Source organism: Lethenteron reissneri, chromosome 26, assembly GCF_015708825.2.
Source record: "Lethenteron reissneri isolate LAM-NWPU_2019-01 chromosome 26, ASM1570882v1, whole genome shotgun sequence".
Lineage (NCBI taxonomy): Eukaryota > Metazoa > Chordata > Hyperoartia > Petromyzontiformes > Petromyzontidae > Lethenteron > Lethenteron reissneri.
This window is the reverse complement of record NC_083804.1, coordinates 5,539,412-5,560,950: the sequence shown is the minus strand read 5'-3', so window position 1 is coordinate 5,560,950 and position 21,539 is coordinate 5,539,412. Positions and strand designations below refer to the sequence as shown.

General features: G+C 45.6%; 1 protein-coding gene across 1 annotated transcript; it reads left to right on the top strand.

The window, feature by feature from the left end:
• The first annotated feature begins 3,813 nt into the window (after positions 1-3,813).
• LOC133347538 (poly(3-hydroxybutyrate) depolymerase-like) lies at positions 3,814-18,571 on the top strand. Its single transcript, XM_061559887.1, has 12 exons — positions 3,814-3,853; positions 5,256-5,356; positions 6,639-6,761; positions 7,775-7,972; positions 8,640-8,734; positions 9,382-9,495; positions 9,983-10,015; positions 11,418-11,526; positions 12,788-12,830; positions 14,176-14,301; positions 15,261-15,286; positions 17,265-18,571. The coding sequence occupies exons 2-12, from the start codon at positions 5,293-5,295 to the stop codon at positions 17,324-17,326; spliced, it is 993 nt and encodes a 330-aa protein (XP_061415871.1). The 5' UTR covers positions 3,814-3,853; positions 5,256-5,292; the 3' UTR covers positions 17,327-18,571.
• The last annotated feature ends 2,968 nt before the right edge of the window (positions 18,572-21,539 follow it).

The following is a 21,539-nucleotide window of genomic DNA, read 5'->3' as shown; positions in this document are numbered from 1 at the left end:
CAAACACGATGCCTTGTATAAAGGTGTCAGTTTTGTACCAGTTTAAAGGGTAAAAACCTATTACTGACTCCTTATCCCATTCGGCATGAGAGCGACTCAACGCGGTTCTAAATAATACCGGTGGTCGTAAAAACAATGATTCTTAACCTTTACTGCAGCCTTGCCAACCCTTTGGTTCTAAATTGTATATATTTTTTAGAAATGTTACTAAATGCATAGGGTTTGATAAAACAAATGAGGTTGGACGTACGTGCCAGTGCTCAATTTGTGTTTCGATAATTAACCTTTTTAAAAAAAATGTGGTCACGTCTCGAACCCCCAGAAAGGGCATCTCACTCCCCCCAGGGGGTGCGTGCAACCCAGGTTAAGAATCACTGCCTTTAAATAATATAGTTGTACTGTGTAAAAGGTCAGGGGTGTCCAAACTTTTTGCAAAGAGGGCCACATTTGATAAAGTGAAGATGCCCGGGGGCCAATAGTTCCTTCTGACATTGTTTTAACCACAAAAAGTTACGTGGAAATACACACTGTTATAAAACAATTTTCATTGTCACAATTACCTTTATTTTTCAAATGACAATGTAACCAAATATAAGCCACTCAGGCAGACGGGAACAACTCTAAAAACGCAATTCCACCTTTCATTCAGTCAGATAACATTGAACAAACTGTATAGAATACCTTAAATTTCCATGAGTTTTATGATGTATTTATTCTGACAGAGCTGGCGAGCCATAACTAACACATTATAAGACCGAAGCTGCGGGCCGTATGAAATCTGCCCGCGGGCCGTGATTGGCCCGCACACCGGACTTTGGACATGCCTGGTTTAGGTTGTTGAAATATACCTCGCCACGCTGGTAGTTGTGGGTTACACGGCCGGAGTGGTTCAGAAATGCCACCCAGTTACCTGAGTCAGATTGCTTTTGCCCTGGCTAGCACCAGTCCCCTAACTCCTAACGCGGTTGTCTGGCTTGACCAACTGCATGTGAAATTGTAGTTGTTGCTCTGCATCAACCATGCGAAAAAAATATAAGTTGTGAGAGTTAGTCTGGACGCCTGCATCCTTCACCAACATGCACTGACCCATACTTTTTTCCAGTTCTGCCTTCATCTGGAACTGCATCCCCCCCTGGTCATCCAGTCTATTGACTGCTCACTTAGTGCCACGGTGGAGGGATGTTCACTATCTCGCCTGGTATCTAGGATGGTTGTGGGTTCGATCCCGACCCTGACGCCTGTATATTTGAAGTTTGCATGTTCTCCCCGTGGTCGCGTGGATTTTTTTTCTCCTGGTCCGCGGGGTTTTCCCATTTACATTTAGAAACATGCATTTAGAATATTTGGCTGCTTTAAATTTCGACATAAGCCACTTTGTTGAGCTATCATTCGTGGCCAGGTCGCTTCTGAAAAAAAGCTCTTTAGCTCAGCGCGCTTTACACGGTAAAAAAAATGGTTTACTTATTTCAGTATGGCCAGGTGTTAATCAGCAACGTTCACAGGTACATGTGGAGGTTGGTGAGTGAGCCAGAGTAGCATCATGGCACCCTACTTCACCAGCATCATTATCATTGTTATCTCTATCATTTAAATTAATAACATTGTGATCTACTTGGCAATGATACCATCCCACCTACCAGTGGCGAAGGGTGGTTGGTTGGCATGGGATCGGGTGCCATAAACCGATTTTTGTCTTTAGTTTGTTGCCTTTCCCCCGCAACTCCAATTAGCACGATTGGCTCCGTACGGTGCCTGGCACATGGGCCTTTTTGGCCCAATGGCCCCAATGCAATTGCACTACGTGCACACTTGATAACTGTGCAACTGGCCAAACTCATTGTTCCCAAGCACAGGACTAAATAAGGCATGTGCCACATGAGAATTGCTCCAGGTGCAACCTTCACTAGCCCTGTCCTCGGTCACGTTTACGTTTCATGGCCACTTAGAGGTCATTGTCCAAAGTTCCATCACGGTTCAGAAGTTTCTGTAATGACAGGCTCTTAAGATGAAGTTAAACACTGCAATTGCATTTGGATATACGATGTGTCTAAGCGTCACAGTGTTTCCAATAATTGCCAGAAACAAAAACATAGCAAATGAGGCATAATCTTGCCGCTCGTGCAATATATTCATACCAAAAATTGACACTAGATGGCATGCATCACGTGATCAAAGAAGGCTGCACGCACCCTTGCACGGCTGCACGTTTGAAGAGCAGCTCGCTGTTATGTATGAAATATATGATTTGTCGCAGCAATTTTTCATGAACAAGGAGTCACATGACAAATGCATCATCCATCGATAATAGCATGACAATGACAATGGTAACAATCACAGTGCTTTTGATACTGTACTCCATAATGTCGGAATTTCCTATCCCCTACACGCTGACGTTGATTCCTGGACCTATTTGACCGGGAGTAACACCGAAGTACGAAGAGAGGGGATTGGTGGCTGGAGATGAGTCGACATGGTCCGAGATGTGATGATATTGGATTGGTGACTGGAGATGAGACAGGGATGAGGGTAGGGCATGGGAGAGGGGCCGTGGGGATAAAGAGGGGACGTCGGCAGGAGCGAAGGGCAGAGAACGCTGTGGACAGAACGGAGAGAACTGTGTATGAAGGAGGGAGCTGTGTGTGATGGAGAAGGTGGAATACAAGGACTAGAACTCTTACCTGTCTCAGGAGGAGAGTGTCCACTACAATACCGTGACTACTGATGCTGATGTCATTTATTTATCCATGAGCCTCAATACTTTCAGTCACAATAAACGATAACTGTCATGAGAGGCTACCTGAACCAACGTTTGGATGAGGTCAATTTTACCATATCCAATTCATCCAATGCTAGGACTATTGAGTGAGCACCGAATAGTCAACGACAACTATCAATCTGAATGGCAATTGAGCCCAGAAAAGCCAGGACGCCACTGCTTCACAAACCTCAGCACCACCATCTCATGCACCCTTCATTGTTCAGGAGAGGCACTCCCAGTTGTTTGACGACATTCTGTACCAAGATGGGAGCTATGTGAATGTTCTCTCAAGATATGTGTTTGCCTGTACATAATTTTTTAGAAAGGTTCTTGAAAAAATAATGTGGACACAATAATTTAGAGGAAATCTTTGTACGTGAATGGAGTGGCGGTGCAGTGGTTTGAGTTTGATTAATTCCTGGCTATGGCTACCATCAGTGGTGAGTGATATCTGAACTGGTCCTAGGCCCTCTCTTCACCAACCTGCACTGCCCAGTGTGGTAAAGTATGGTCAAGCAACCCCCATGACTGACGCTACATATGGAGGCTTTCATTCAGCAGTTACAAATGAAAGCGGCTATAGTAACTAGGGCATCGGCTCTTCTGTATCCACAGTATTATGCAACCAATGTTTGAATCGTCGAAAACATAGTTCTTTTGACATGTTAGCAGGATTCGTAATAATGAGCTTGTAAGTTTAAACCTTCAATTTATTATCAGAATTAATGTGTTAAGCCTGAAAATGTTTCCGTCTCTCTGATTCTCTCGCTCAGTCTTTGTTTCTCTCATTCTCTTTCTCTCCCAGTCTGTCTCTATCTTGTATTTGTGCAGGTGGGAATTCACGCACCTGATAGTCATGGGTGAGTCAGTGCAGGCTGAGGTGTGAGAGGTGACATAAGGTGGCGTGTGATGGGCAAAGGCTCTGCGTTTTGTTTGGGCACATCCTACTTTTCAAGGACAAGGGGCTGGATATACTTGTGTTTTTTTAAACAGCTCAGGGTCAATGGGGTGGTATAAATGTGCCTTAGAGTAACTGCAATTGTTTTTCAGCTGCCCTGCATTTGCTGGAGGTCAGCATACCTGGTGGCTGTACAGGTATGGCACCGGAGAAAGTCGTGAATTGCACAAACATTATTTGTGGTTATGTGTGGTACGTTTATTTTTATACATTACTGTGTGTTTATGCAATTACGTGTTTTTTTATGCGTGTAAAAAGTACTTACTTTCTCACTGAATATTTTCAGGGTCACTGGTAGACCCGGACGTGGCACGTGGTTTCTAGCCACAGCCATCGGGAGATGTATACTGGACGTGGTGTGCCGGGAACGTACACATTTTCAGAGTCGCTGATCCAAACAGATCCAGCTCAGCCCTGCGTGTGAATGCATGGGCTGCAGGGGCGTAGTTCTTTGTGTACTGCCCCATACAACCAGGGTTCTTTTAAGGACCACAGTGAATGACAAGCCATTCTAAAAGCCCGGAGTTTCGTTTGTCCGTCAACTAAATTATAAGAGCCTTTCAGAAGGCCTCAATCAAAACGTTATAGAAAGTGGACCCCCCCCCCCCCCCCCACCAGATGAGGGGGTAAAACGTTGATCCCACAGGTTTCCAAAAACATTTTCACCCCCCCCCCCCCAAAAAAGGAAATGTATATTTGTAGGCATGTATACCTACACGCCCTGCATACAATAGTCAAGCAGTATCTGCACACATGGCAGAATAAGGCGACCACAGGCCGCCGAAATTCTCGTCGGTAGGAATTTGCATCTGCAGCTGGCACCCTTGAGTTAAAAGAAGTATAACCCGTAAAAACAAAGTTTTTCACTCTAAATCCTTTATATGCGTGGCGGCTAGAGTCCTCTCGTCCTCTGGCTTGAGATGGCCGCCACCTATGGGTCAGATGATTGTCTGCAGTATTAAACAATTGTTAATTAAATATTAATTTGTTTTCCCTAAACAGTGTAAAATTTAGGAAAAAAATTTTCACGACCATTAATTGTCTCGCACAACGAGTCTGTGTGCAAAATGTCAGCTCGATTGGATCACGGGAAGTGGGTTAAAAAACTACTGAAAGGTTTGCACGGTCGTAAGCAAGCAAGCACGCAAGCAAGCAAGCGAACTTAATATAAAGGATTTAAAAACAAAAAATGCACGGTCCTTTGTATGTATGTTGAACTTCTTTTGCACCGTACGTAGCCAACCGTGCAAATCGGAGGTCCTTTGTCAAGCCACTGCAGGATATCGGCCTCCGCACGTCGTGGTGGTTATGGAAGTTGTTTGACCATACTTGACCACGCTGGTCAGTGCGGGGTAGTGAAGGTCAGCGGGCATAGGATTGGCATCTCGGGCGCCGATAGCATGAGGCTCCTGTGCAGTTGTACCGCCTGCACTCACGACAGATACGCCACTGCCTGGGAGGTGATGCCGTGCGCTTCGGGAAGAGTTGAGAGAGGCCCTCAGTGAATCCTGCAGATGAGTGTTTCCGTGCCGTCCACAGGCGCTCACAACTGGCTTTTCTCCTTCGACGGAACAAGATGTTCCCTCTCGCCCTCTTCGTCGCCCTCGCCTTGGGTGGCACCGATGCGCAAAGCCGACTTGGTACGAATGTCCTCCTGCCCGTGCTGTTATAACAGTCCTATTAAATTCCGTCAATTATATTCCAGTACGCCAAGTGTGTACGTGTGCATGTGTGTCTGTTCACGTGTCCAGATGTTAGCGACGTCATCTCTTAGTGTTTGGCATCACCAATCCTTCCTGGGTCCTACTGAGCACATCATCTTCTTACACGTTGTGTCGACCTCAATATTAAGTAACACACTCACTCGTGATGCGTTATTATTGGGGCATTACGAGTGTCTCCACATTACATATAAAATACAATTTTAGTCCATCAGTTTTATTGCCTTTCCAGAACAATATTATCCAGCAGCATTTGTTTAAGCAAGCGAACGCTGAATTGGGTTTAACCTTCTGGGTCTCATCAGCAGTCAGGATTGTTTCACACAAACTACCGGATTTCCAGATGTTTTTGGAAAGAGCACTCCATCGGAAGGATGGGGCCTTGCTTAACACAACAATAAAGTGCTTCCTGACAGAACTTGTCTCGAGTAGACACATCCTCGCTTAACGGGGGATCTTAGCTGTGGCGCACTGGTTTGTCGCACGCCGCTACGAATCCGACAGCCCGAGTTCGATTCGATTACCGGTCACGACCAACATTGGTGATGAATATCTGAACTGGTCCTGGGCCTCCTGGAGGTCAATTCAGCCTCAAATGAGTACCCGGTGTCTTGTTTCAGTTTCATTTATTAGGTATAACCCTGTGAGCCATGCGGCTCTTGACTCGGGTGCAACCGCAACAAAAAAAAACATGAACAAGAAACATTTTACAGTGACTACACGCAACAGAAAAATCCAGGATAAAAACAGCAAAGTCGTCCAGAAAAAAACACTGTATTTCAACGCTGTGTGCAAAATCCCAGTGGGATGCAAGTCAAACAATAACCACAAGACAACTTATATTAAAACCATCAGTCTAACTCCGTACTACAACAAACAAACATGGCGAAACCAAAACGTTTTCAAAATCACGAAAATAATCTATAAAAACAATGTAACAGTGATCATAGGAACTGTGATTCAAATTTAACAATAACCGATATCCATAACATGTACGACCAAACTTTGCAGCCATAGCTGGCATCAGCACTGGGGAGACAAAGGCGGCTGGGCGTGGTGCTTGGCCACATCAACATCACCCCCTTAATGTGTCTCGTTTTGCCCTTCGTAGGTGCTCGCGAACAGCACTTGCCCCAACAGCACTGAAGGCTACAAGGGGGTGGGGGAGCTGACTCTTTATCTTTGTGCGTTTGCCGTGCAGGAACGTACAAGGTGGACCTGGCGGCAGTGTCAGTGTCGGGGCTGTCTTCGGGCGGTTGCATGGCCACTCAGTTCCACGTGGCCCACTCCAAGAGCATCATGGGCGTCGCAGTCATCGCAGGGGGTAAGGAGTCATGGATCTAGAGCCTTCGGGTGCCGCGTAGAGGTTATGTCGGTGAGTAGCCGGTCAGTGAGCTTTGTTTCCTGAGGTGAGAACGCATTGAGATGGGGTGCTTTCTGGAAGGGAGAGTTGTTGAGTGATACGAAGCTACACATTTGGCGACCAGTCGTGGCATTTGTATGCTTTACGCACTCTCTTTTGATTTGTTTGTACATTCGTTTTCTCAGATACCTAATGGGAATAAGGTAAATAGGTGGTAAATAGTAGGGATGTAAACATTCAGCCCTGTTACAATAAAATTATATGACAAGTCGCGATTCTGGGTTTATATTTGATATGTTTAACAATTAAATACTTGTGCTACATTGTGGCTGATGTAGCAGCCTTTAGTGCAGGGTACATGCGAATCCATTGCATGTAGCATGCAAATCAACACATTGATTTCTGACACGCACAAAGTTTAAAAATCGACATTAATTGACTTCTATAATATAGGTTTTTTGGGTTAGATCGTGTAAATATATAAATGTGTCGTTAAACCCGCCACCACCCGACACAGCCAACTAGTAAGGGTTGTCACGTAAACAGAACATGCCAATTTGTTACTAGTACAGCACACCGGTGTGTTGGAGAGCCAAGCCACACCATTTACAATTCGAGGACGACGTTTCGCCAGTAATTACAACCAAATTCATCAGGCGACAGCCAGATTTGTTGAGAAGTCCACCTGCTCTTGCGCATAAGTGTGGTCGACTTGTGGCGAACATGTCCATGGGTCTTGCAACCAGGACCCTTGGGCAAATATATGTGGTTAATGCAGACATGATTCCTTGCAAAAGATTTCTGTTTGGTATTTTAACATCTTAACATCTGTTTTATTGTACTAAAGGGTAAAACCTATTCTCATATTTGATACTGGAAAGGGAGGTTCCAAGAGGACAATATATCTAGTTTTGTCTTTTCTCAGTTTTGCCTTCATCATCATCTCCCTCTCTCTCTCCCTCTCTCCCCACCAGCTCCCTACTACTGCGCACAGAACAGCGCGCTCACAGCCACGGAGACATGCATGAAAAGGCCGGAGAGCGTAGCCGTCTCCTACCTGCAGCAGGTGACGCGCAATGCCCAAAACATCCTGTCCATCGACCACACGTCGCACATGAGCTCGGCGCGCGTCTTCCTGTTCGCGGGCACCAAGGACTCCACCGTCCACCCGGGTAAGTGGACGGTTCGGCCCGGATGCGCTGTGTGATCACGTGCAGCGGCTTTCGGCTGGCCACCGAACAAAGACGGAGCTGTACACTTTTAAATCTAGATGGAAAACTCACTTTTCTAGAACTGCTTTTTGTGTTTAGCTTTGTTGTCCTCCTCCCGCATCTCTGTTTAGCACGGTTGGCTACGTACAGTGCAAAAGAAGTTCAACGTTACATACGATATGCTGCTTTGCTTTCGATGTAAAATTGATGTTTTTTTCCTGCTGTGTCTTAAAAAAAAGAGATTCTCCCCCGGTTTAACCCAGGCCTCTCACCTGGGTTATAAAGGCGATTGAAAAAATATATTATTATGGTGGCGTAGCTATCGGGCGTGCGGGCGCTGATACAACTGCAACTAGGACCCATGGGCAAGAGGTGGCCCAGGCACTGGGCTACAAAGAGATGGGGGTGGGGGGATTGTGCAGGGAATCCCATGCCATTGCTTGCACCCTCGTCCATGCCAACCGGGCTACGTCACTCTACGATGATGTTGATGAACGTGCACTGGGACACAAAAACATGCGTGCATCGGTTGTGTGTGTGTGTGAAGGGGATAATAATTAGGTGGTCACTAACAGCACTTGCCTCAACGGTCTGTTAAGGTTATACGGGGGTATCTTTGTCTTTGTAGGGATAATTAGCAAGGTGCAGGAGTACTATCAGGATTTTGTGACCGCGGCTGGCTCCATCCGCACCGTCCTGGACATCCCTGCTGAGCATGGATTTGTAAGTTCCACCTCTCTATGACTCTCTGCTATAACTCTATTTCGTGCAAAAAAAAAATCCCATAGTATGCTCCCCTGTACACGGTTGTCCCATACAATCGCGGTGTCCGCACACCAGTGCCGGATTATCCTAGGAGCAAAAGTAGCTACATATGTCGTCGCTACGGGCCCCACACTTGCAAGGGCCCCGCGCTAAATGCTTTCAAGCTATCAATTCCGGTTCAGTGATTCTGCACTTGCTCTATTACTATAGTACTATACTGCCTTCGACTATTACGAACGACGTCGTATTATCTGGCTGAATAGCAAATGAAAAAATACAATTACTTTACTATGCAAGTTTAAAATGTGTGTTTTAATATTTACGTGTTTTTATTTTATTTTAGGGCTCCTTTATAACGTATGCTACAGGCCCCGCACTAGCTTCATCCGGCACTGCCGCACACATGACTCTTAAATAGTATAAAACCAGGACTGTACACAGAGTCACCATGCTTTACTGCTGACTATTTTCTAATTATTCATGTGAAGATGCATTCGTGAACTATAAACGTCAGGCTTTATAAGTAGCATGTTGCATATACAGTAAATACCAGGGATCCTAAGCCCTCCCATTTCCCGCTTTCACCTCCACTCACTCTCGCACAGCCCACGGTGAGCACTGGCGGAGCGTGTGGCTCCCAAAATTCAGACTACATCAACAGCTGTGGCTACCACGCCGCCTTTGAGCTCCTCAACCACATCTATGGAGGAGGCCTCCAGGTGAGGGGACGGGTACCGCTCTCACTGGCGAGTTTGATTATTTTAGTAATTTATTTACTCATTTTGTTTGCATCACGTGTCGAGCCATATCTCCCCTATTGCATACATCTTGGCGGTGAACATTCCTCACTCACTGCATGCACCAGTTGCAGCTGTTGTATCGATGCTTCTACTCCTTGGAAGGTTCTATTCTATTTTATTTCGGATTACTAAAGCGTCCTTTCCAGGTTCTTTCCTTCTTAGCCATTAACATCCCACTGATGGGCGAATGGCCTCCGCCAACGTATCGTTCACTCTTCACTGTTTCTGACCACTTCCGTCCACCTCTCGCCTCCAAATCTACTCTTCTCGTCCCATCATCTCATTTTCTTACTACCTCTATTTTTTATTCCCTCTAACGGCTTCTATGCTAGCGCTACATTTATCAATTCTATTACAAACCCCTTTCCCCTCTAACCTCACTCACTGTCGTCTGATTTCTCCACAGAGGCCCAGCGAGTCTCATCAACCTGAGGGAGAGGTAAGTGATATGCCTTCCCTTACTCACACATTCATGATCTCACTCAGCTGGGAAGCTATATAGCTCTTTTTCAGAAGCGAACCGGCCACAAATGATAGTTCAACGAAGTGGCTTATCACGTGGACATTTATCGCAGCCAAATCCTCTCAACGCGTGTTTCTAAATGTGGAGGGAAAAACCAGAGGACCCGGAGAGAGATCCACGTAACGACGAAAAGAGAGACACGCAAACGCCAAATATACAACAGGCGTCAGGGTCGGGATCGAACCCACGACCTCCCGTACACCACGCGCGGTGGTTAACATCTCGCCACCGCGGCACACTTACAGCTGGGACTCTAGTTTTGCCTTTGGCTGCTTTACCTGAGGATCCAGTGGCGTAGCGACTGGGTGTGCAGGCATTTCAGATGCACCGTGGCCCATGGGCCGCAGGAGTCCAGAGGCTTCCTTTCACTCCTCGCACCCAGGCCCATGCCAAACGCGCTGCCGCTCATGTCCAGGGATCATCTCACTCACCACGGAGTCGGATTGTGAGCAGTAAACGGTCCGAATCGGGAAGCCACCCCGAAGGCGGGGGTTGGTGGATTATGTAGAGATGTACGTATGTGTGTTGAACTTCTTTCGCACCGTACGTAGCCAACCGTGCTAATCGAAGGGTGCATACACACGACATAGACGCCGCATACACCGCACACACCACGCTACATCACACCACACGGGGGGGAGTCAAGGGAGAGGGGGGCAGAGATGGCACCATCAATTGCATGTGACACCCACCTGAAAGACAAGCGCTTGTGTGCAGGAAGAAGCACAGGAGCTAGGTTTCTGAAAAGTTTCGCGTGGAATTTCAGTTTATGTTACATTTCGATTTAAAGCTTTCGTGACTGCAGGGATTCATTTTCTTGGTTCTTTCGGTAAAGTCACGTAGAAGGGAAGTAATGAAATAATAAAAATAAAACATAATAAAATAATTCTCACGACGTTTCGGCCACAACGCAAGCAGCCGTCCTCAGGTGACAGACGCTGTCTCCCCGACAGACCTGGTTTTCACCTGAGGACGGCTGCTTGCGTTGTGGCCGAAACGTCGTGAGAATTATTTTATTATGTTTTATTTTTATGTTACATGCATGGGTGGCTCATACCCGGGCACTCTCTAACATGCACAAAATACTGACAACACAATTTTTTAAAAAGCTTTCTAAGACAAGGCCCTCCTTTTCTGGGCGAACAAAGAAGCACTGCCTTAGATCTCTCTATGTATACGACCGAAGACAAGGTAACGATGACGTACCTCTCATATTTCAAATCGTACCTTTCAAATGCACTGACAATTAATGACATTCCCTCCGTACCAATGTCTCCCCCTCCCCCCACACCTCCCGACCCCGCTCTCTACCCACCAGCTCATTAACTTCGACCAAAAGGAATATTTCAATTTCTCCCCGCCCTCCACGTATGGCATGGACAACAGCGGGTACGCTTACGTGCCGCGCGCGTGTGCAGCCGGAGACGGTGAGATTCCATTCCCCCCATCACCCCCCCCCCTCCTTCTCTAAACGTTGACGAACGAAAAAACCCGAGCGCATTCACATTTTCCTCTTCGTGCCTGGAGGTTAATTTGACCCGAAACGAAGTTCGCCTCGGATTAAAGCACCCAGAGTGGGCCCCGTTTTCTCCATCGGAACCCTCGCCAGGACAGTTCAGCAGGTCAAACTTGAACCCTCGCCAGGAGGGTTCAGAAGGTCAAACTTGAACTCTTGCCAGGAGGGTTCAGAAGGTCAAACCTGAACCCTCGCCAGGAGGGTTCAGAAGGTCAAACTTGAACTCTCGCCAAGAGGGTTCAGAAGGTCAAACTTGAACTCTCGCCAGGAGGATTCAGAAGGTCAAACCTGAACCCTCACCAGGAGGGTTCAGAAGGTCAAACTTGAACTCTCGCCAGGAGGGTTCAGAAGGTCAAACTTGAACCCTCGCCAGGAGGGTTCAGAAGGTCAAACCGGAGTGCAGCGGCACATTAAATACGCACTACAATGAAATAGTATAAAGCGATTTGCATGTCTTATTTTGGGGGGGGGGGCAGAGCTTTGTGACGTGATATTTGAGGGGGGGTCTGATTTTTTGTGACGCCGTGTGACGAGGGGGGGGGGGGGGGTCAAAAATCGTCCAGAATCGCGTGACGTCATTTATGGACGGCCCCAAGGGTGTTGTTGGGCTGCGGGGCTACATCGCGAACCAGCGGAGGGCAGTGCAGTTAAATAACTTGTTATGCTATACTTCTATGATCCCAAGTCTATGCTACCCACCATCGCCACAAATAACTTGCAGGAACCCGCATTGTATTGGGAGACCCTCAGCCGGCAAAATTAGTGCCTTGCTACACCTTTAGGAGTTTTAGTATATTTTGTTCAGGTTGAAAGTCATACCGTTTTATTGTGTTTTTATTGAATAAATTGTCTTTGAAATTGGCTTTCCTGAGGGTTCACTAACAACATGTAACATGTACAGTACAACGTCGCATATCTGACTCGCTGGGGCCTGAGGTGCAGGCGGACATGTAAAAAGGTTGGATATATGTGTGAACGTCTATAGAATTTGACCGTTACACCACCGTGAACCAATGCTGCACTTGGGTGTTTGGGTGGTGAATTGGTCATGGTGAATATGTAGCGATGGACTGTGGCATTACACGTTTTGTATGTCATTCAGACAGTCCCACGCACTAACTCTGCTTGATGTTTTTCAATTTCCCTCTCCAACCCCACTTAAAACCCCACAGTGTGCAAACTTCACATCGCGTTCCATGGCTGCAAGCAGGGAAAGTGAGTGTAACAAAACAAGACGAACATCCCACCGTGGAGCCTTCGACAAACTGTTGGGGCTTCACTCCACGTGGACAATGGTTCTGGCTAATAATGACTTGTGCTGTCCATCCTCAGCTTCATGTGTGTATGCGTGTATGCTGGCCACCCATCCACCTCGTGTGCCGTGCCGGCCTTCATGGGTATTATCATCATCATCACTTCCTTCCCTTTATTACTGCTAACCCTACCTCCTCCCTTTGTTGCTGCAAATCCTACATAATGCACGGGCATAATATGACTTTGAGACCCCCCCCCCCCCACCTCCTACACATTCCACAAGTAGTGACTAATCCCATATCTGCATTTGCCATAAATATGCTAAATTCCTCTGTTGATATGCAAATTCCTTTGTCAAGGCGCCCTTTCTCCCCTAACCCAGCTTAAATATACGCTGCCAAGCTTGGTGGTGTTCATTCAGACGCTGTCTTTCCGACAGACCTGTTCTTCACCTGAGGACGGCTGCTTGCGTTGTGGCCAAAACGTCGTGAGAATTGTGTTTTATGTTTTATTTTTATTATTTTATTATTTCCCTTCCACGTGACTTTACCGAAAGAACCAAGAAGATCACCATCACCATTTAGCGAATGCAACGTCCCTAAGCCAAGCGGTTGTGTCCGGTCCTGCCGTATTGAAGGCAAGCAGGTCTCCGATGAGTTTGTTGAGGATGTCGGTGCACGAATCGCTCCACCCCCACAAGCACACAGGGGGCTTGATCTTATGCCCCCATCGGCGGAGGTTGGCGAGGAGTGTGCCGTGACCAGTCCTGAACCTGTTGAGGGTGGACCCACTCCTTCCTGGGGAGGTTGAAACCAGGGGGCTTGCTGTTGCTGCCGGGGTAGGAATGAGCTACCTTATTGCCAGGTCCAGTGACTCCCATTCTTGTGGCCATGTGAGATTTGTGCTGAAGCCGCGAGTGGGTGGATCTTTTTTCGAGGCCGTCTTTGACTTTGTGTGTGGTATGTGTGTGGTGTGTGTGTGGTGTGTGTGGGGAGCGGTGGTGTAGCGGTTAGCGCTACGCTGCGCTATGAACCTGGCGACCCGGGTTCGATTCCCGCTCACGGCCAACACCGGTGGCGATTATCTGAACCGGTCCTGGGCCTCCCCTATGTCGACTCAGCCTCAAATGAGTACCTGGTGCGGTGTGTAAACATCGCCACTGGGGAGACAAAGGCGGTCGGGCGTGGTGCTGGCCAACCACCCCCTCGTGTGCCGTTCCGGCCTTCATAGGTGCTCACTAACAGCACTTGCCCCTACAGTCTCTTAAGGCTATACGGGGGATCGTTGTCTTTGTGCACGCGACCAGGGAGAAACTGGGAGATAAGTACGCGAGGCTGCTGGGCTACAACGAGGTTGGAGACCTCAACAACATCATCATCTTGTACCCACAAGCGCGATCCACTCTCTCCAATCCCCTGGGATGCTGGGACTGGTGGGTTCGCACACACACGAATCACGTGTAAGGGGCCGTCCATAAATGACGTCACGCACCTAGGGGAGGGGTCAGACATTTGTGACGATGTGTGACGGGGGGTATGAGAAATGTGACGTCACATCAAAATGCGCAACTTTAAATCAATATCGACAACACGTTCTAATTAATTAAATAGACTTTTTTAATACATGTTTTCGCCTACAACATCAGAGTGCAGCGCCACATTAAATAAGCACTACAATGACAATAGTTTAAAGCGATTTGAAGCATGTTTTATTTGGGGGGGGGCAGAGCTTCGTGACGTCATATTTGGGGGGGGGTCTGATTTTTTGTGACGCCAGGGGGTTGAAAATCGTCCAAAATCGCGTAACGTCATTTATGGACGGCCCCTAAGTGCTGTTAGAGAGCACCCATTAAGGTTGGCATAGCGCATGAGCGGGTCATGTAAGGTCAGCAACCATGCCCGGGCACTGTTTTTCTTCCATTCTCACCATAGACGTTTACACATTGCACCAGGTACTCGTCGTTTAAGGCCGAGGTGAGGTAAGTTGATGTAAGGGGGAGGCCCAGGACTGGTTCAGATATATGCAGCATGTGGAAATACAAACGCATAAATTTCGATTTAAAGCTTTCGTGACTGCAGGGATTCATCTTCTTGGTTCTTTCGGTAAAGTCACGTAGAAGGGAAAAAAAAATAATAAAAATAAAACATAATTATGTTTTATTTTTTTTTTATAAAAAAATAAAATAAAACATAATTATTATGTTTTATTTTATTTATTTTATTATTTCCCTTCTACGTGACTTTACCGAAAGAACCAAGAAGACAAACGCATAATCAAATACACATGGACGTAGCACGCGTGAGCGCACGCACGCGTCTCAAATCCCCCTCCTGTGGCGCCCCACAGGCAGCTTTACCACATGTTTCCTTCGTCTCGTTCCCTTCCTTTCAGGTGGGGCTACACTGGAACAGCTTATGGTAAGTACACATCTTAATCACGCAAATATTAATCCTAATATCCAAATGCTTGTTGACATAAAACAATGTTTATTGGCTCCGTACAGCCACTACTTATTGTTTAATTTGTTCGCTTTTTTTGTCCTAAATCATATTCTATATATGCTATGGGCATCATGTCGTGTAATAAAGATATACATTTTAAACTTTTAGCAATCAATCCACCACCACCACCAACTTCTGTTAAATGCCCCAGCAGATGACATTTCAGAAGTCACTTCAGAAGGCCTCTCTATCCACGCTCGGGATGCAGCTTTCAACGTGCTCTGAAAAGCGTGTTCTTTGTATGTCCATCAAATAGATGTTTTGTTACTTTTCAGAGCAGGAGTTTACGAACATTAAGCGAGCAAAAAACTCACACAATTACTGCGATCTTGTGTGCGCGCGCGTGTGTGTGTAATGTCATTGGTGACTGGACAGAGACGATGAACTAAAGGTGCATGAAAACCTGGTTTAGTCACGTGTGGCCGTCCACATTTGAACCCAAAATCACAAAGTGGTACTGTCTCAGTGCCCTGACCTCTGAACGACCTTGCCATCTCCTAAACGTAAACTCTTTAAAGGATTCAAATCATGAAATCATATTTCAAACTACGTGACTTTACCGAAAGAACCAAAGAGTATGGATTCAAATCATGCCGATCCTAGGTCAGTCCACTGGTTCGCAATTCACCTGTGCATGCACATGTACATCCCCTTTATTTCAGTCTGCTGCCAGACAAGGACCTCGTCAAACCGTGTAGGTCGTGGGGGTTATCTTACCAGATGTTTGTATTAAAAGGTGTACAGTCCAACAATGGATATTTTTTTTTCTACAGCGCCCCCTGCTGCCAATATAACCCCACAGCCGTCTGTGTTGATGCATGGAGGTCGCCCATCCAAGTAATATCCAGCAGCCTCCAAACCTGCTTAGCGTCCGAGATTTAACGAGATCGGGGACATTCCGTGTGTTTTTGGTCATACTTCCACCATGCAATCTTTCACCGGTTACTTAAAAGTCAAGTCTCCCCTTCCACAAATGCCATCAGCCAAGCTTCCAATTCATCAATCACCCCATGGCAGCATTTGCTCACGTAAGCCATTATGTGCTATAGCTACGGCCTAAATTTGTCAAATCTTTCAAATGAATTACAGTGGCTAATTTAGACACTATTTTTCCGATGGGGATGGAAAATTGTCGCCATGATTTAAATGAAGTTCAACCCCTCTGCATGTCCTCATGGGATAAATGCGTTTCATTATAAACCCACGGTCGTCCTTCATTAAATACGCATGCTCGTGCTAACACAGCGTGCGCGCTGTCTGCGGTAGATTGCGTGTGATAAGTAATTGCACAACGCAGAAGATTAAAACGCCGCTGTGATTGTTGTGATTCCAATTAGGTGCGCGAGCCAACGTGAAACGGATCACTTTTTTATTGGGATTCCTTGGAAATGATATTCAAATTGGACGAACCCAACTAATACATCCTATCGAGAAATTACAACCGCAGCAAATCTGCCCGTGTGGTTGCTTTGGGTTTTTATTCCCATCGCATTTGCCTTTCCAATATGGAGTTTGGGGCTATGGATTGAGCACCGAATGGCGTTCTCTGGAGGCATAGCAGGTGTTTTATTTTTTAAAGAGCCATTTTATATCAGATGGAACCCTTTGCCTCATATTCATTACCGGATCCCTTTAGAAGAAATGATACATTGCAAAATAACATGTTTGCCTTCGTGGAGAGTTGATCAGAAACACGCACGTGTTTATGTCCGAGATTTGTTCGTACGATGTGCTTTGCCGAAGGCTTAGCGACATCCATCGCCCTGATGGATTGTTTGTAGTCCTAATCATTTCAAGGGTGACTGTGGCTCAGTGATGCAACGAGCTGCTGCGTACTGCCCCATCACTCATCCCTTACCCCCCCCCCCCCGTTCTCCCGTACCTCAACCCTCAGCTTCAGGCAGTGGCTTTCAGGTGACTGCAGTGAAGAGGATGATGGATCGTGTTACGGGCTAAGGAAGACATCATCATCATCCAAATCATAAACATCAATTTCATCACCCCAACGAGTGTCTCCATGCTCAAATGACAAATGGAGATGTAAACATTTCCGCTGATGAATCTGAACCAGTAGTGCGAATTAAATATTCCCAGGGCCTAGACCACTCTCTTCATTGGACAACCTATGCTGACCTGCAGGTACTGTATTCACTTATCGTAATACTAGCATCATAATCCTGAAACGCCCCACAAGTTTAATCACATTGCCAGTAATTGATGATAAGTGAGTAATGGCCATCACGCCATCATGGTCTGTGTCATCATCTTAAACATGACATTGCCTTTAAAAGCGAGCATATATCTTGCTGTGTTTTGTTTTTATATATGATGACATCAATTGGTGTTGGCGACGATTATATTTTACACGCAGCACTGCATTTCACTAATGATTCTCAAGTGATACTTGGTGTTGCGTTAATATGATGAATATCGGTACCTGCATGCACATATCAAGGTATGAATAATGATCCGGTAACGAGGACACGCGTACCTTTCATCACTTAATAAACATAGAATCGGCACTATCATGACATCTTCATTGTGATCACTTCAATATCATCAACAGTATTGTGATATTGTAATCTATGTGACATGGTTTAATGAATAAAAAAAATACTGTCCTTTACAGGATGTTATTGGCTTATTTTCCATTTGCGAATGACCCTGGCAGAGACATCAAAGAAATGTTTCAGTGGTTATATCATCAGAGATCTTTCCGACTGCAATCACCAGACAGCGCTTGTTGGCGAACCATTATGTGGATAATGGTTCGCCAGGTGCACCTACTCTGGTCTAAGCCAAATTAACTTGAACTCCGCATTTAGGTCGTGAATTGTGCGCAGCTCATGTGGATCTCAATGATAATTGTCCTTTGTTCAGGTTGAAGCTCAATGTGATTTTCTTTTTTCAATTATCAGGATCTTTAGAATAGTTCTTACTTTAAGAAAAGCATACTTTAATTGGCGGTAACTTAAATTGTTGAGCTTGGGTAAAGATATTACAAGACACTTCTGTGAAATACATCCATCATGGTTGGTCAACATCACTGCAATCATCACGATTATAATCATGATGTGATTTTTTTACAAGCTAGTGTCAATCTTAGTTTCTGAAGATCTAATGATAGTGTCCATATCACGGTATACTTTGACATAAAACTATATATCCAATGCAACATGTTAATAAAGTTCTATATTGGCAGCTCTGGTTGTGGTGTCCCTCAACATGTGTACGTTTCTGAAGCTGAAAGATCAGCTGTTTCTAGATTTGAAGTTTTCGTGACTGCAAAGATTCATACTCTATGTTTTTTTCGGTAAAGTCACGTAGGTAAAAGGTAAACAAAAGATGAAAACAACTAAATTAAATCACGAAGTTTCGGAAGCAACACAAGCCTCCGTCTTCAGGTGGAACACGCCACAGCAAAATCACTGCAGTGAATAGAGAGAGCTGTTTAGAGACACGCGATTATATGGGGTAAGCGAAGGGGGAGGAGCCAAGGAGTCGGGGGGAGGGGGGGTTGGGGGCGGGGGATTAGCTGATTAACAGATGAGATCAGGGGGTAAGTGTCAGAGAAATGTGAAGCAGCCAGGACGGACCGAGCATTGGGATGCGGATATTAGAGGCTCCTTGGCATAATGCTCCTGGGCATAATTCTATGGGGGGGGGGGGGGGGGGGAGCTGGTTATCAGCTGATTGCAGGTCACGCCAGTCAAGTCTGCGATATTCGGAATTCCAGCCTAACTTGGGCGCTCTCTTAGACCATGAGCCAGGGCCCGGATATTTCACTTGTCGGTGCCACCTGAGGTGCCGTCACTTTGCTGGTCTCAATTCCTTGAATGTGGTCAGCAACAGTGACTTACGTGATAACCATTTGAAATGAGTGGCGTTCTCAATTAATCAACTCGTATTCGCCAAATAATTAAATACGACCTGAATTTTTCGATCTCAGGCGGTGGCAATTTCTGCTCTGGTCCATGGACTCGTCGTGTAAGGCCGAACAGAGTTCGCACGTGTGGCTGCGTGTGTATGACCTGGTTGTGTGACCGTGGCAGACACCGGTAGGCCCACGAGAATGCAATTAGTGCCTCCGTTTAATATGTAGGCATTCGCAGACCAATATTATTGATAATAATTCGCTATTCTGGCAAAGTAGTCCGATGAAGTTGGTTGTCATCACCAGTGAAACGTCTTACTAAAGTTGTAATTTACACCATTGGAACCTCATTTGCCAGTAAAAAATATAATTGTTTTTTTACCCTTCTATCTGGCAACAACCAATTATCATATTTTTTACTGGCAAATGAGGTTCCAATGGTGTAAATGCTTACCCCGAGCTCTCATACTCTGATGGTGCATTGTCTTTGAGTTGTGCGCCTTTTGGCGTCATCTGGTCCAACCCATGTGAGACTAGGCTCTAAGGAAAGCTGTCTCGGGTGTGGACCAATCAACTTCAAGGACAGTGCACATTATCATAGTTATGTTTTTTGTTTGCATTGTGACTGCAGGTATTGTGGTCTATGTAAACATGACTCCTTGTAAAAAAGGTGTCAGTTTTGTTGCCAGATAGAAGGGTAAAAAAACAATTATCAAAGTTGTAATTGTTGAGAGTTTACTCTCTAACACACCCGTGTGCTGAAGTAGTAACCAAATGGCTGGCACGTTCTGTTCACGGGAAAAACCTCACTAATTGGCTGTGTCGGGTGGTGGTGGGTCAACGGCACATTTATATTAACGCGATCTAACCCACAACATTTGTCATGAGTAATTCCTCCACTAGAGGGCGTTATGACATCGCCATCAGGATGAGCTCCATCTCGAGTAACGGTGGTCGATTCCCAAATGTTTGGATTCCCGATCTGTGAATTGATGGAGTCTACAGGGTGTTTGAAAAAGATGGACCCAATTACAGAGATATCGCGATTTCAAATCGGGTCCATCTTTTTTAAACACCCTGTATTTTGATTTTGATTCCGCTTCTAACTCGTCCCCACCCCACCCCAACATTTTTTTTTTTTTACAAAGCCTTCATTTTATTTTAGAATGTACTACTGCCGGATTAATAGAGATTAAACAATTAAATAATTCATCCATTAAAAAAACGCCTGTTTACAAAAACAGAATAAGCATCGAATGAAGCTTCGGGGTATTTCGTGGTACCTGAATGTTAATCAAGTAAACAATAAATAATAACAATCCATACAAAAATAACTACTATATTACAATCTTAAGCAATTCAACAAGAGCACTTCACAGCTATACCTATGTTTTGAAACATAACCAATGTGTCGCCAATTCCCCCACGAACTGTTTTCATATGAACCAACATCACACCAACAATTTATCTTTCTACAGATTGTAGTTTCAGGAAGAGAGTCTTGTTGACCTCATGGCAATTACTTCAATAATTGAGTCAATTTTTTTTGTATTAATAAAAGCTAATTGTGATTTCGATTCCATGATGTGGAGTCGATCGTGGAGTTGGAATCGAATATGTCATTCTCAAAGAAGAATAATCGAATCGGTTCTTCTGGGATCGACTCCAACATCCCTTACCAGAATCAGAATCTGTATTTATACTCGAGGAATCCGATGAGCTATGAAGCTCTTTTTGCACAGGCGTCCAGTAATGTTCACAGCTGTCCGGCAGACGGGCACGGGAAGAGGGTGCCTCCATCCAGCAGTCGGATTGACAAAATTAGGACTTTCAACATTATTTCGTACAATATTCTCCGCATTCACCTGAAATGTCGCTTATTAAAACGACGATGGGCGATGCAAACGTGCAAACTCAAGTGCACGCATGCCGCGTGTGGGTCGACCTCGTTTTAATATCAATATTCTTGTCCATGATGGCAATGTTGAGAGGTTCTACATGCCAGAGTCGCAGGTCTGCTAAGTCACGGCAAGAGAGTTGGTTGTAGTTCTACTATTCCTCTTCCCTTGAAGGAGCTTTAGGCTGACAGTGGTCGATAACGTTTTGATATACGTGGTGATCCAGATGCCTTGTGACCCACCACCCTCCACCCATTTAATTATCTAAAACTTACTATGTTTTTGTTAAGTGATGTTAATTTAAAACAGAAATTAATGTTCAGAGTGAAAACAAATGTTAGGGGGTTAATTAATTGGGGGGGAGGGGGGTCAAAAGACATGTAGACTAGGGCTGAAC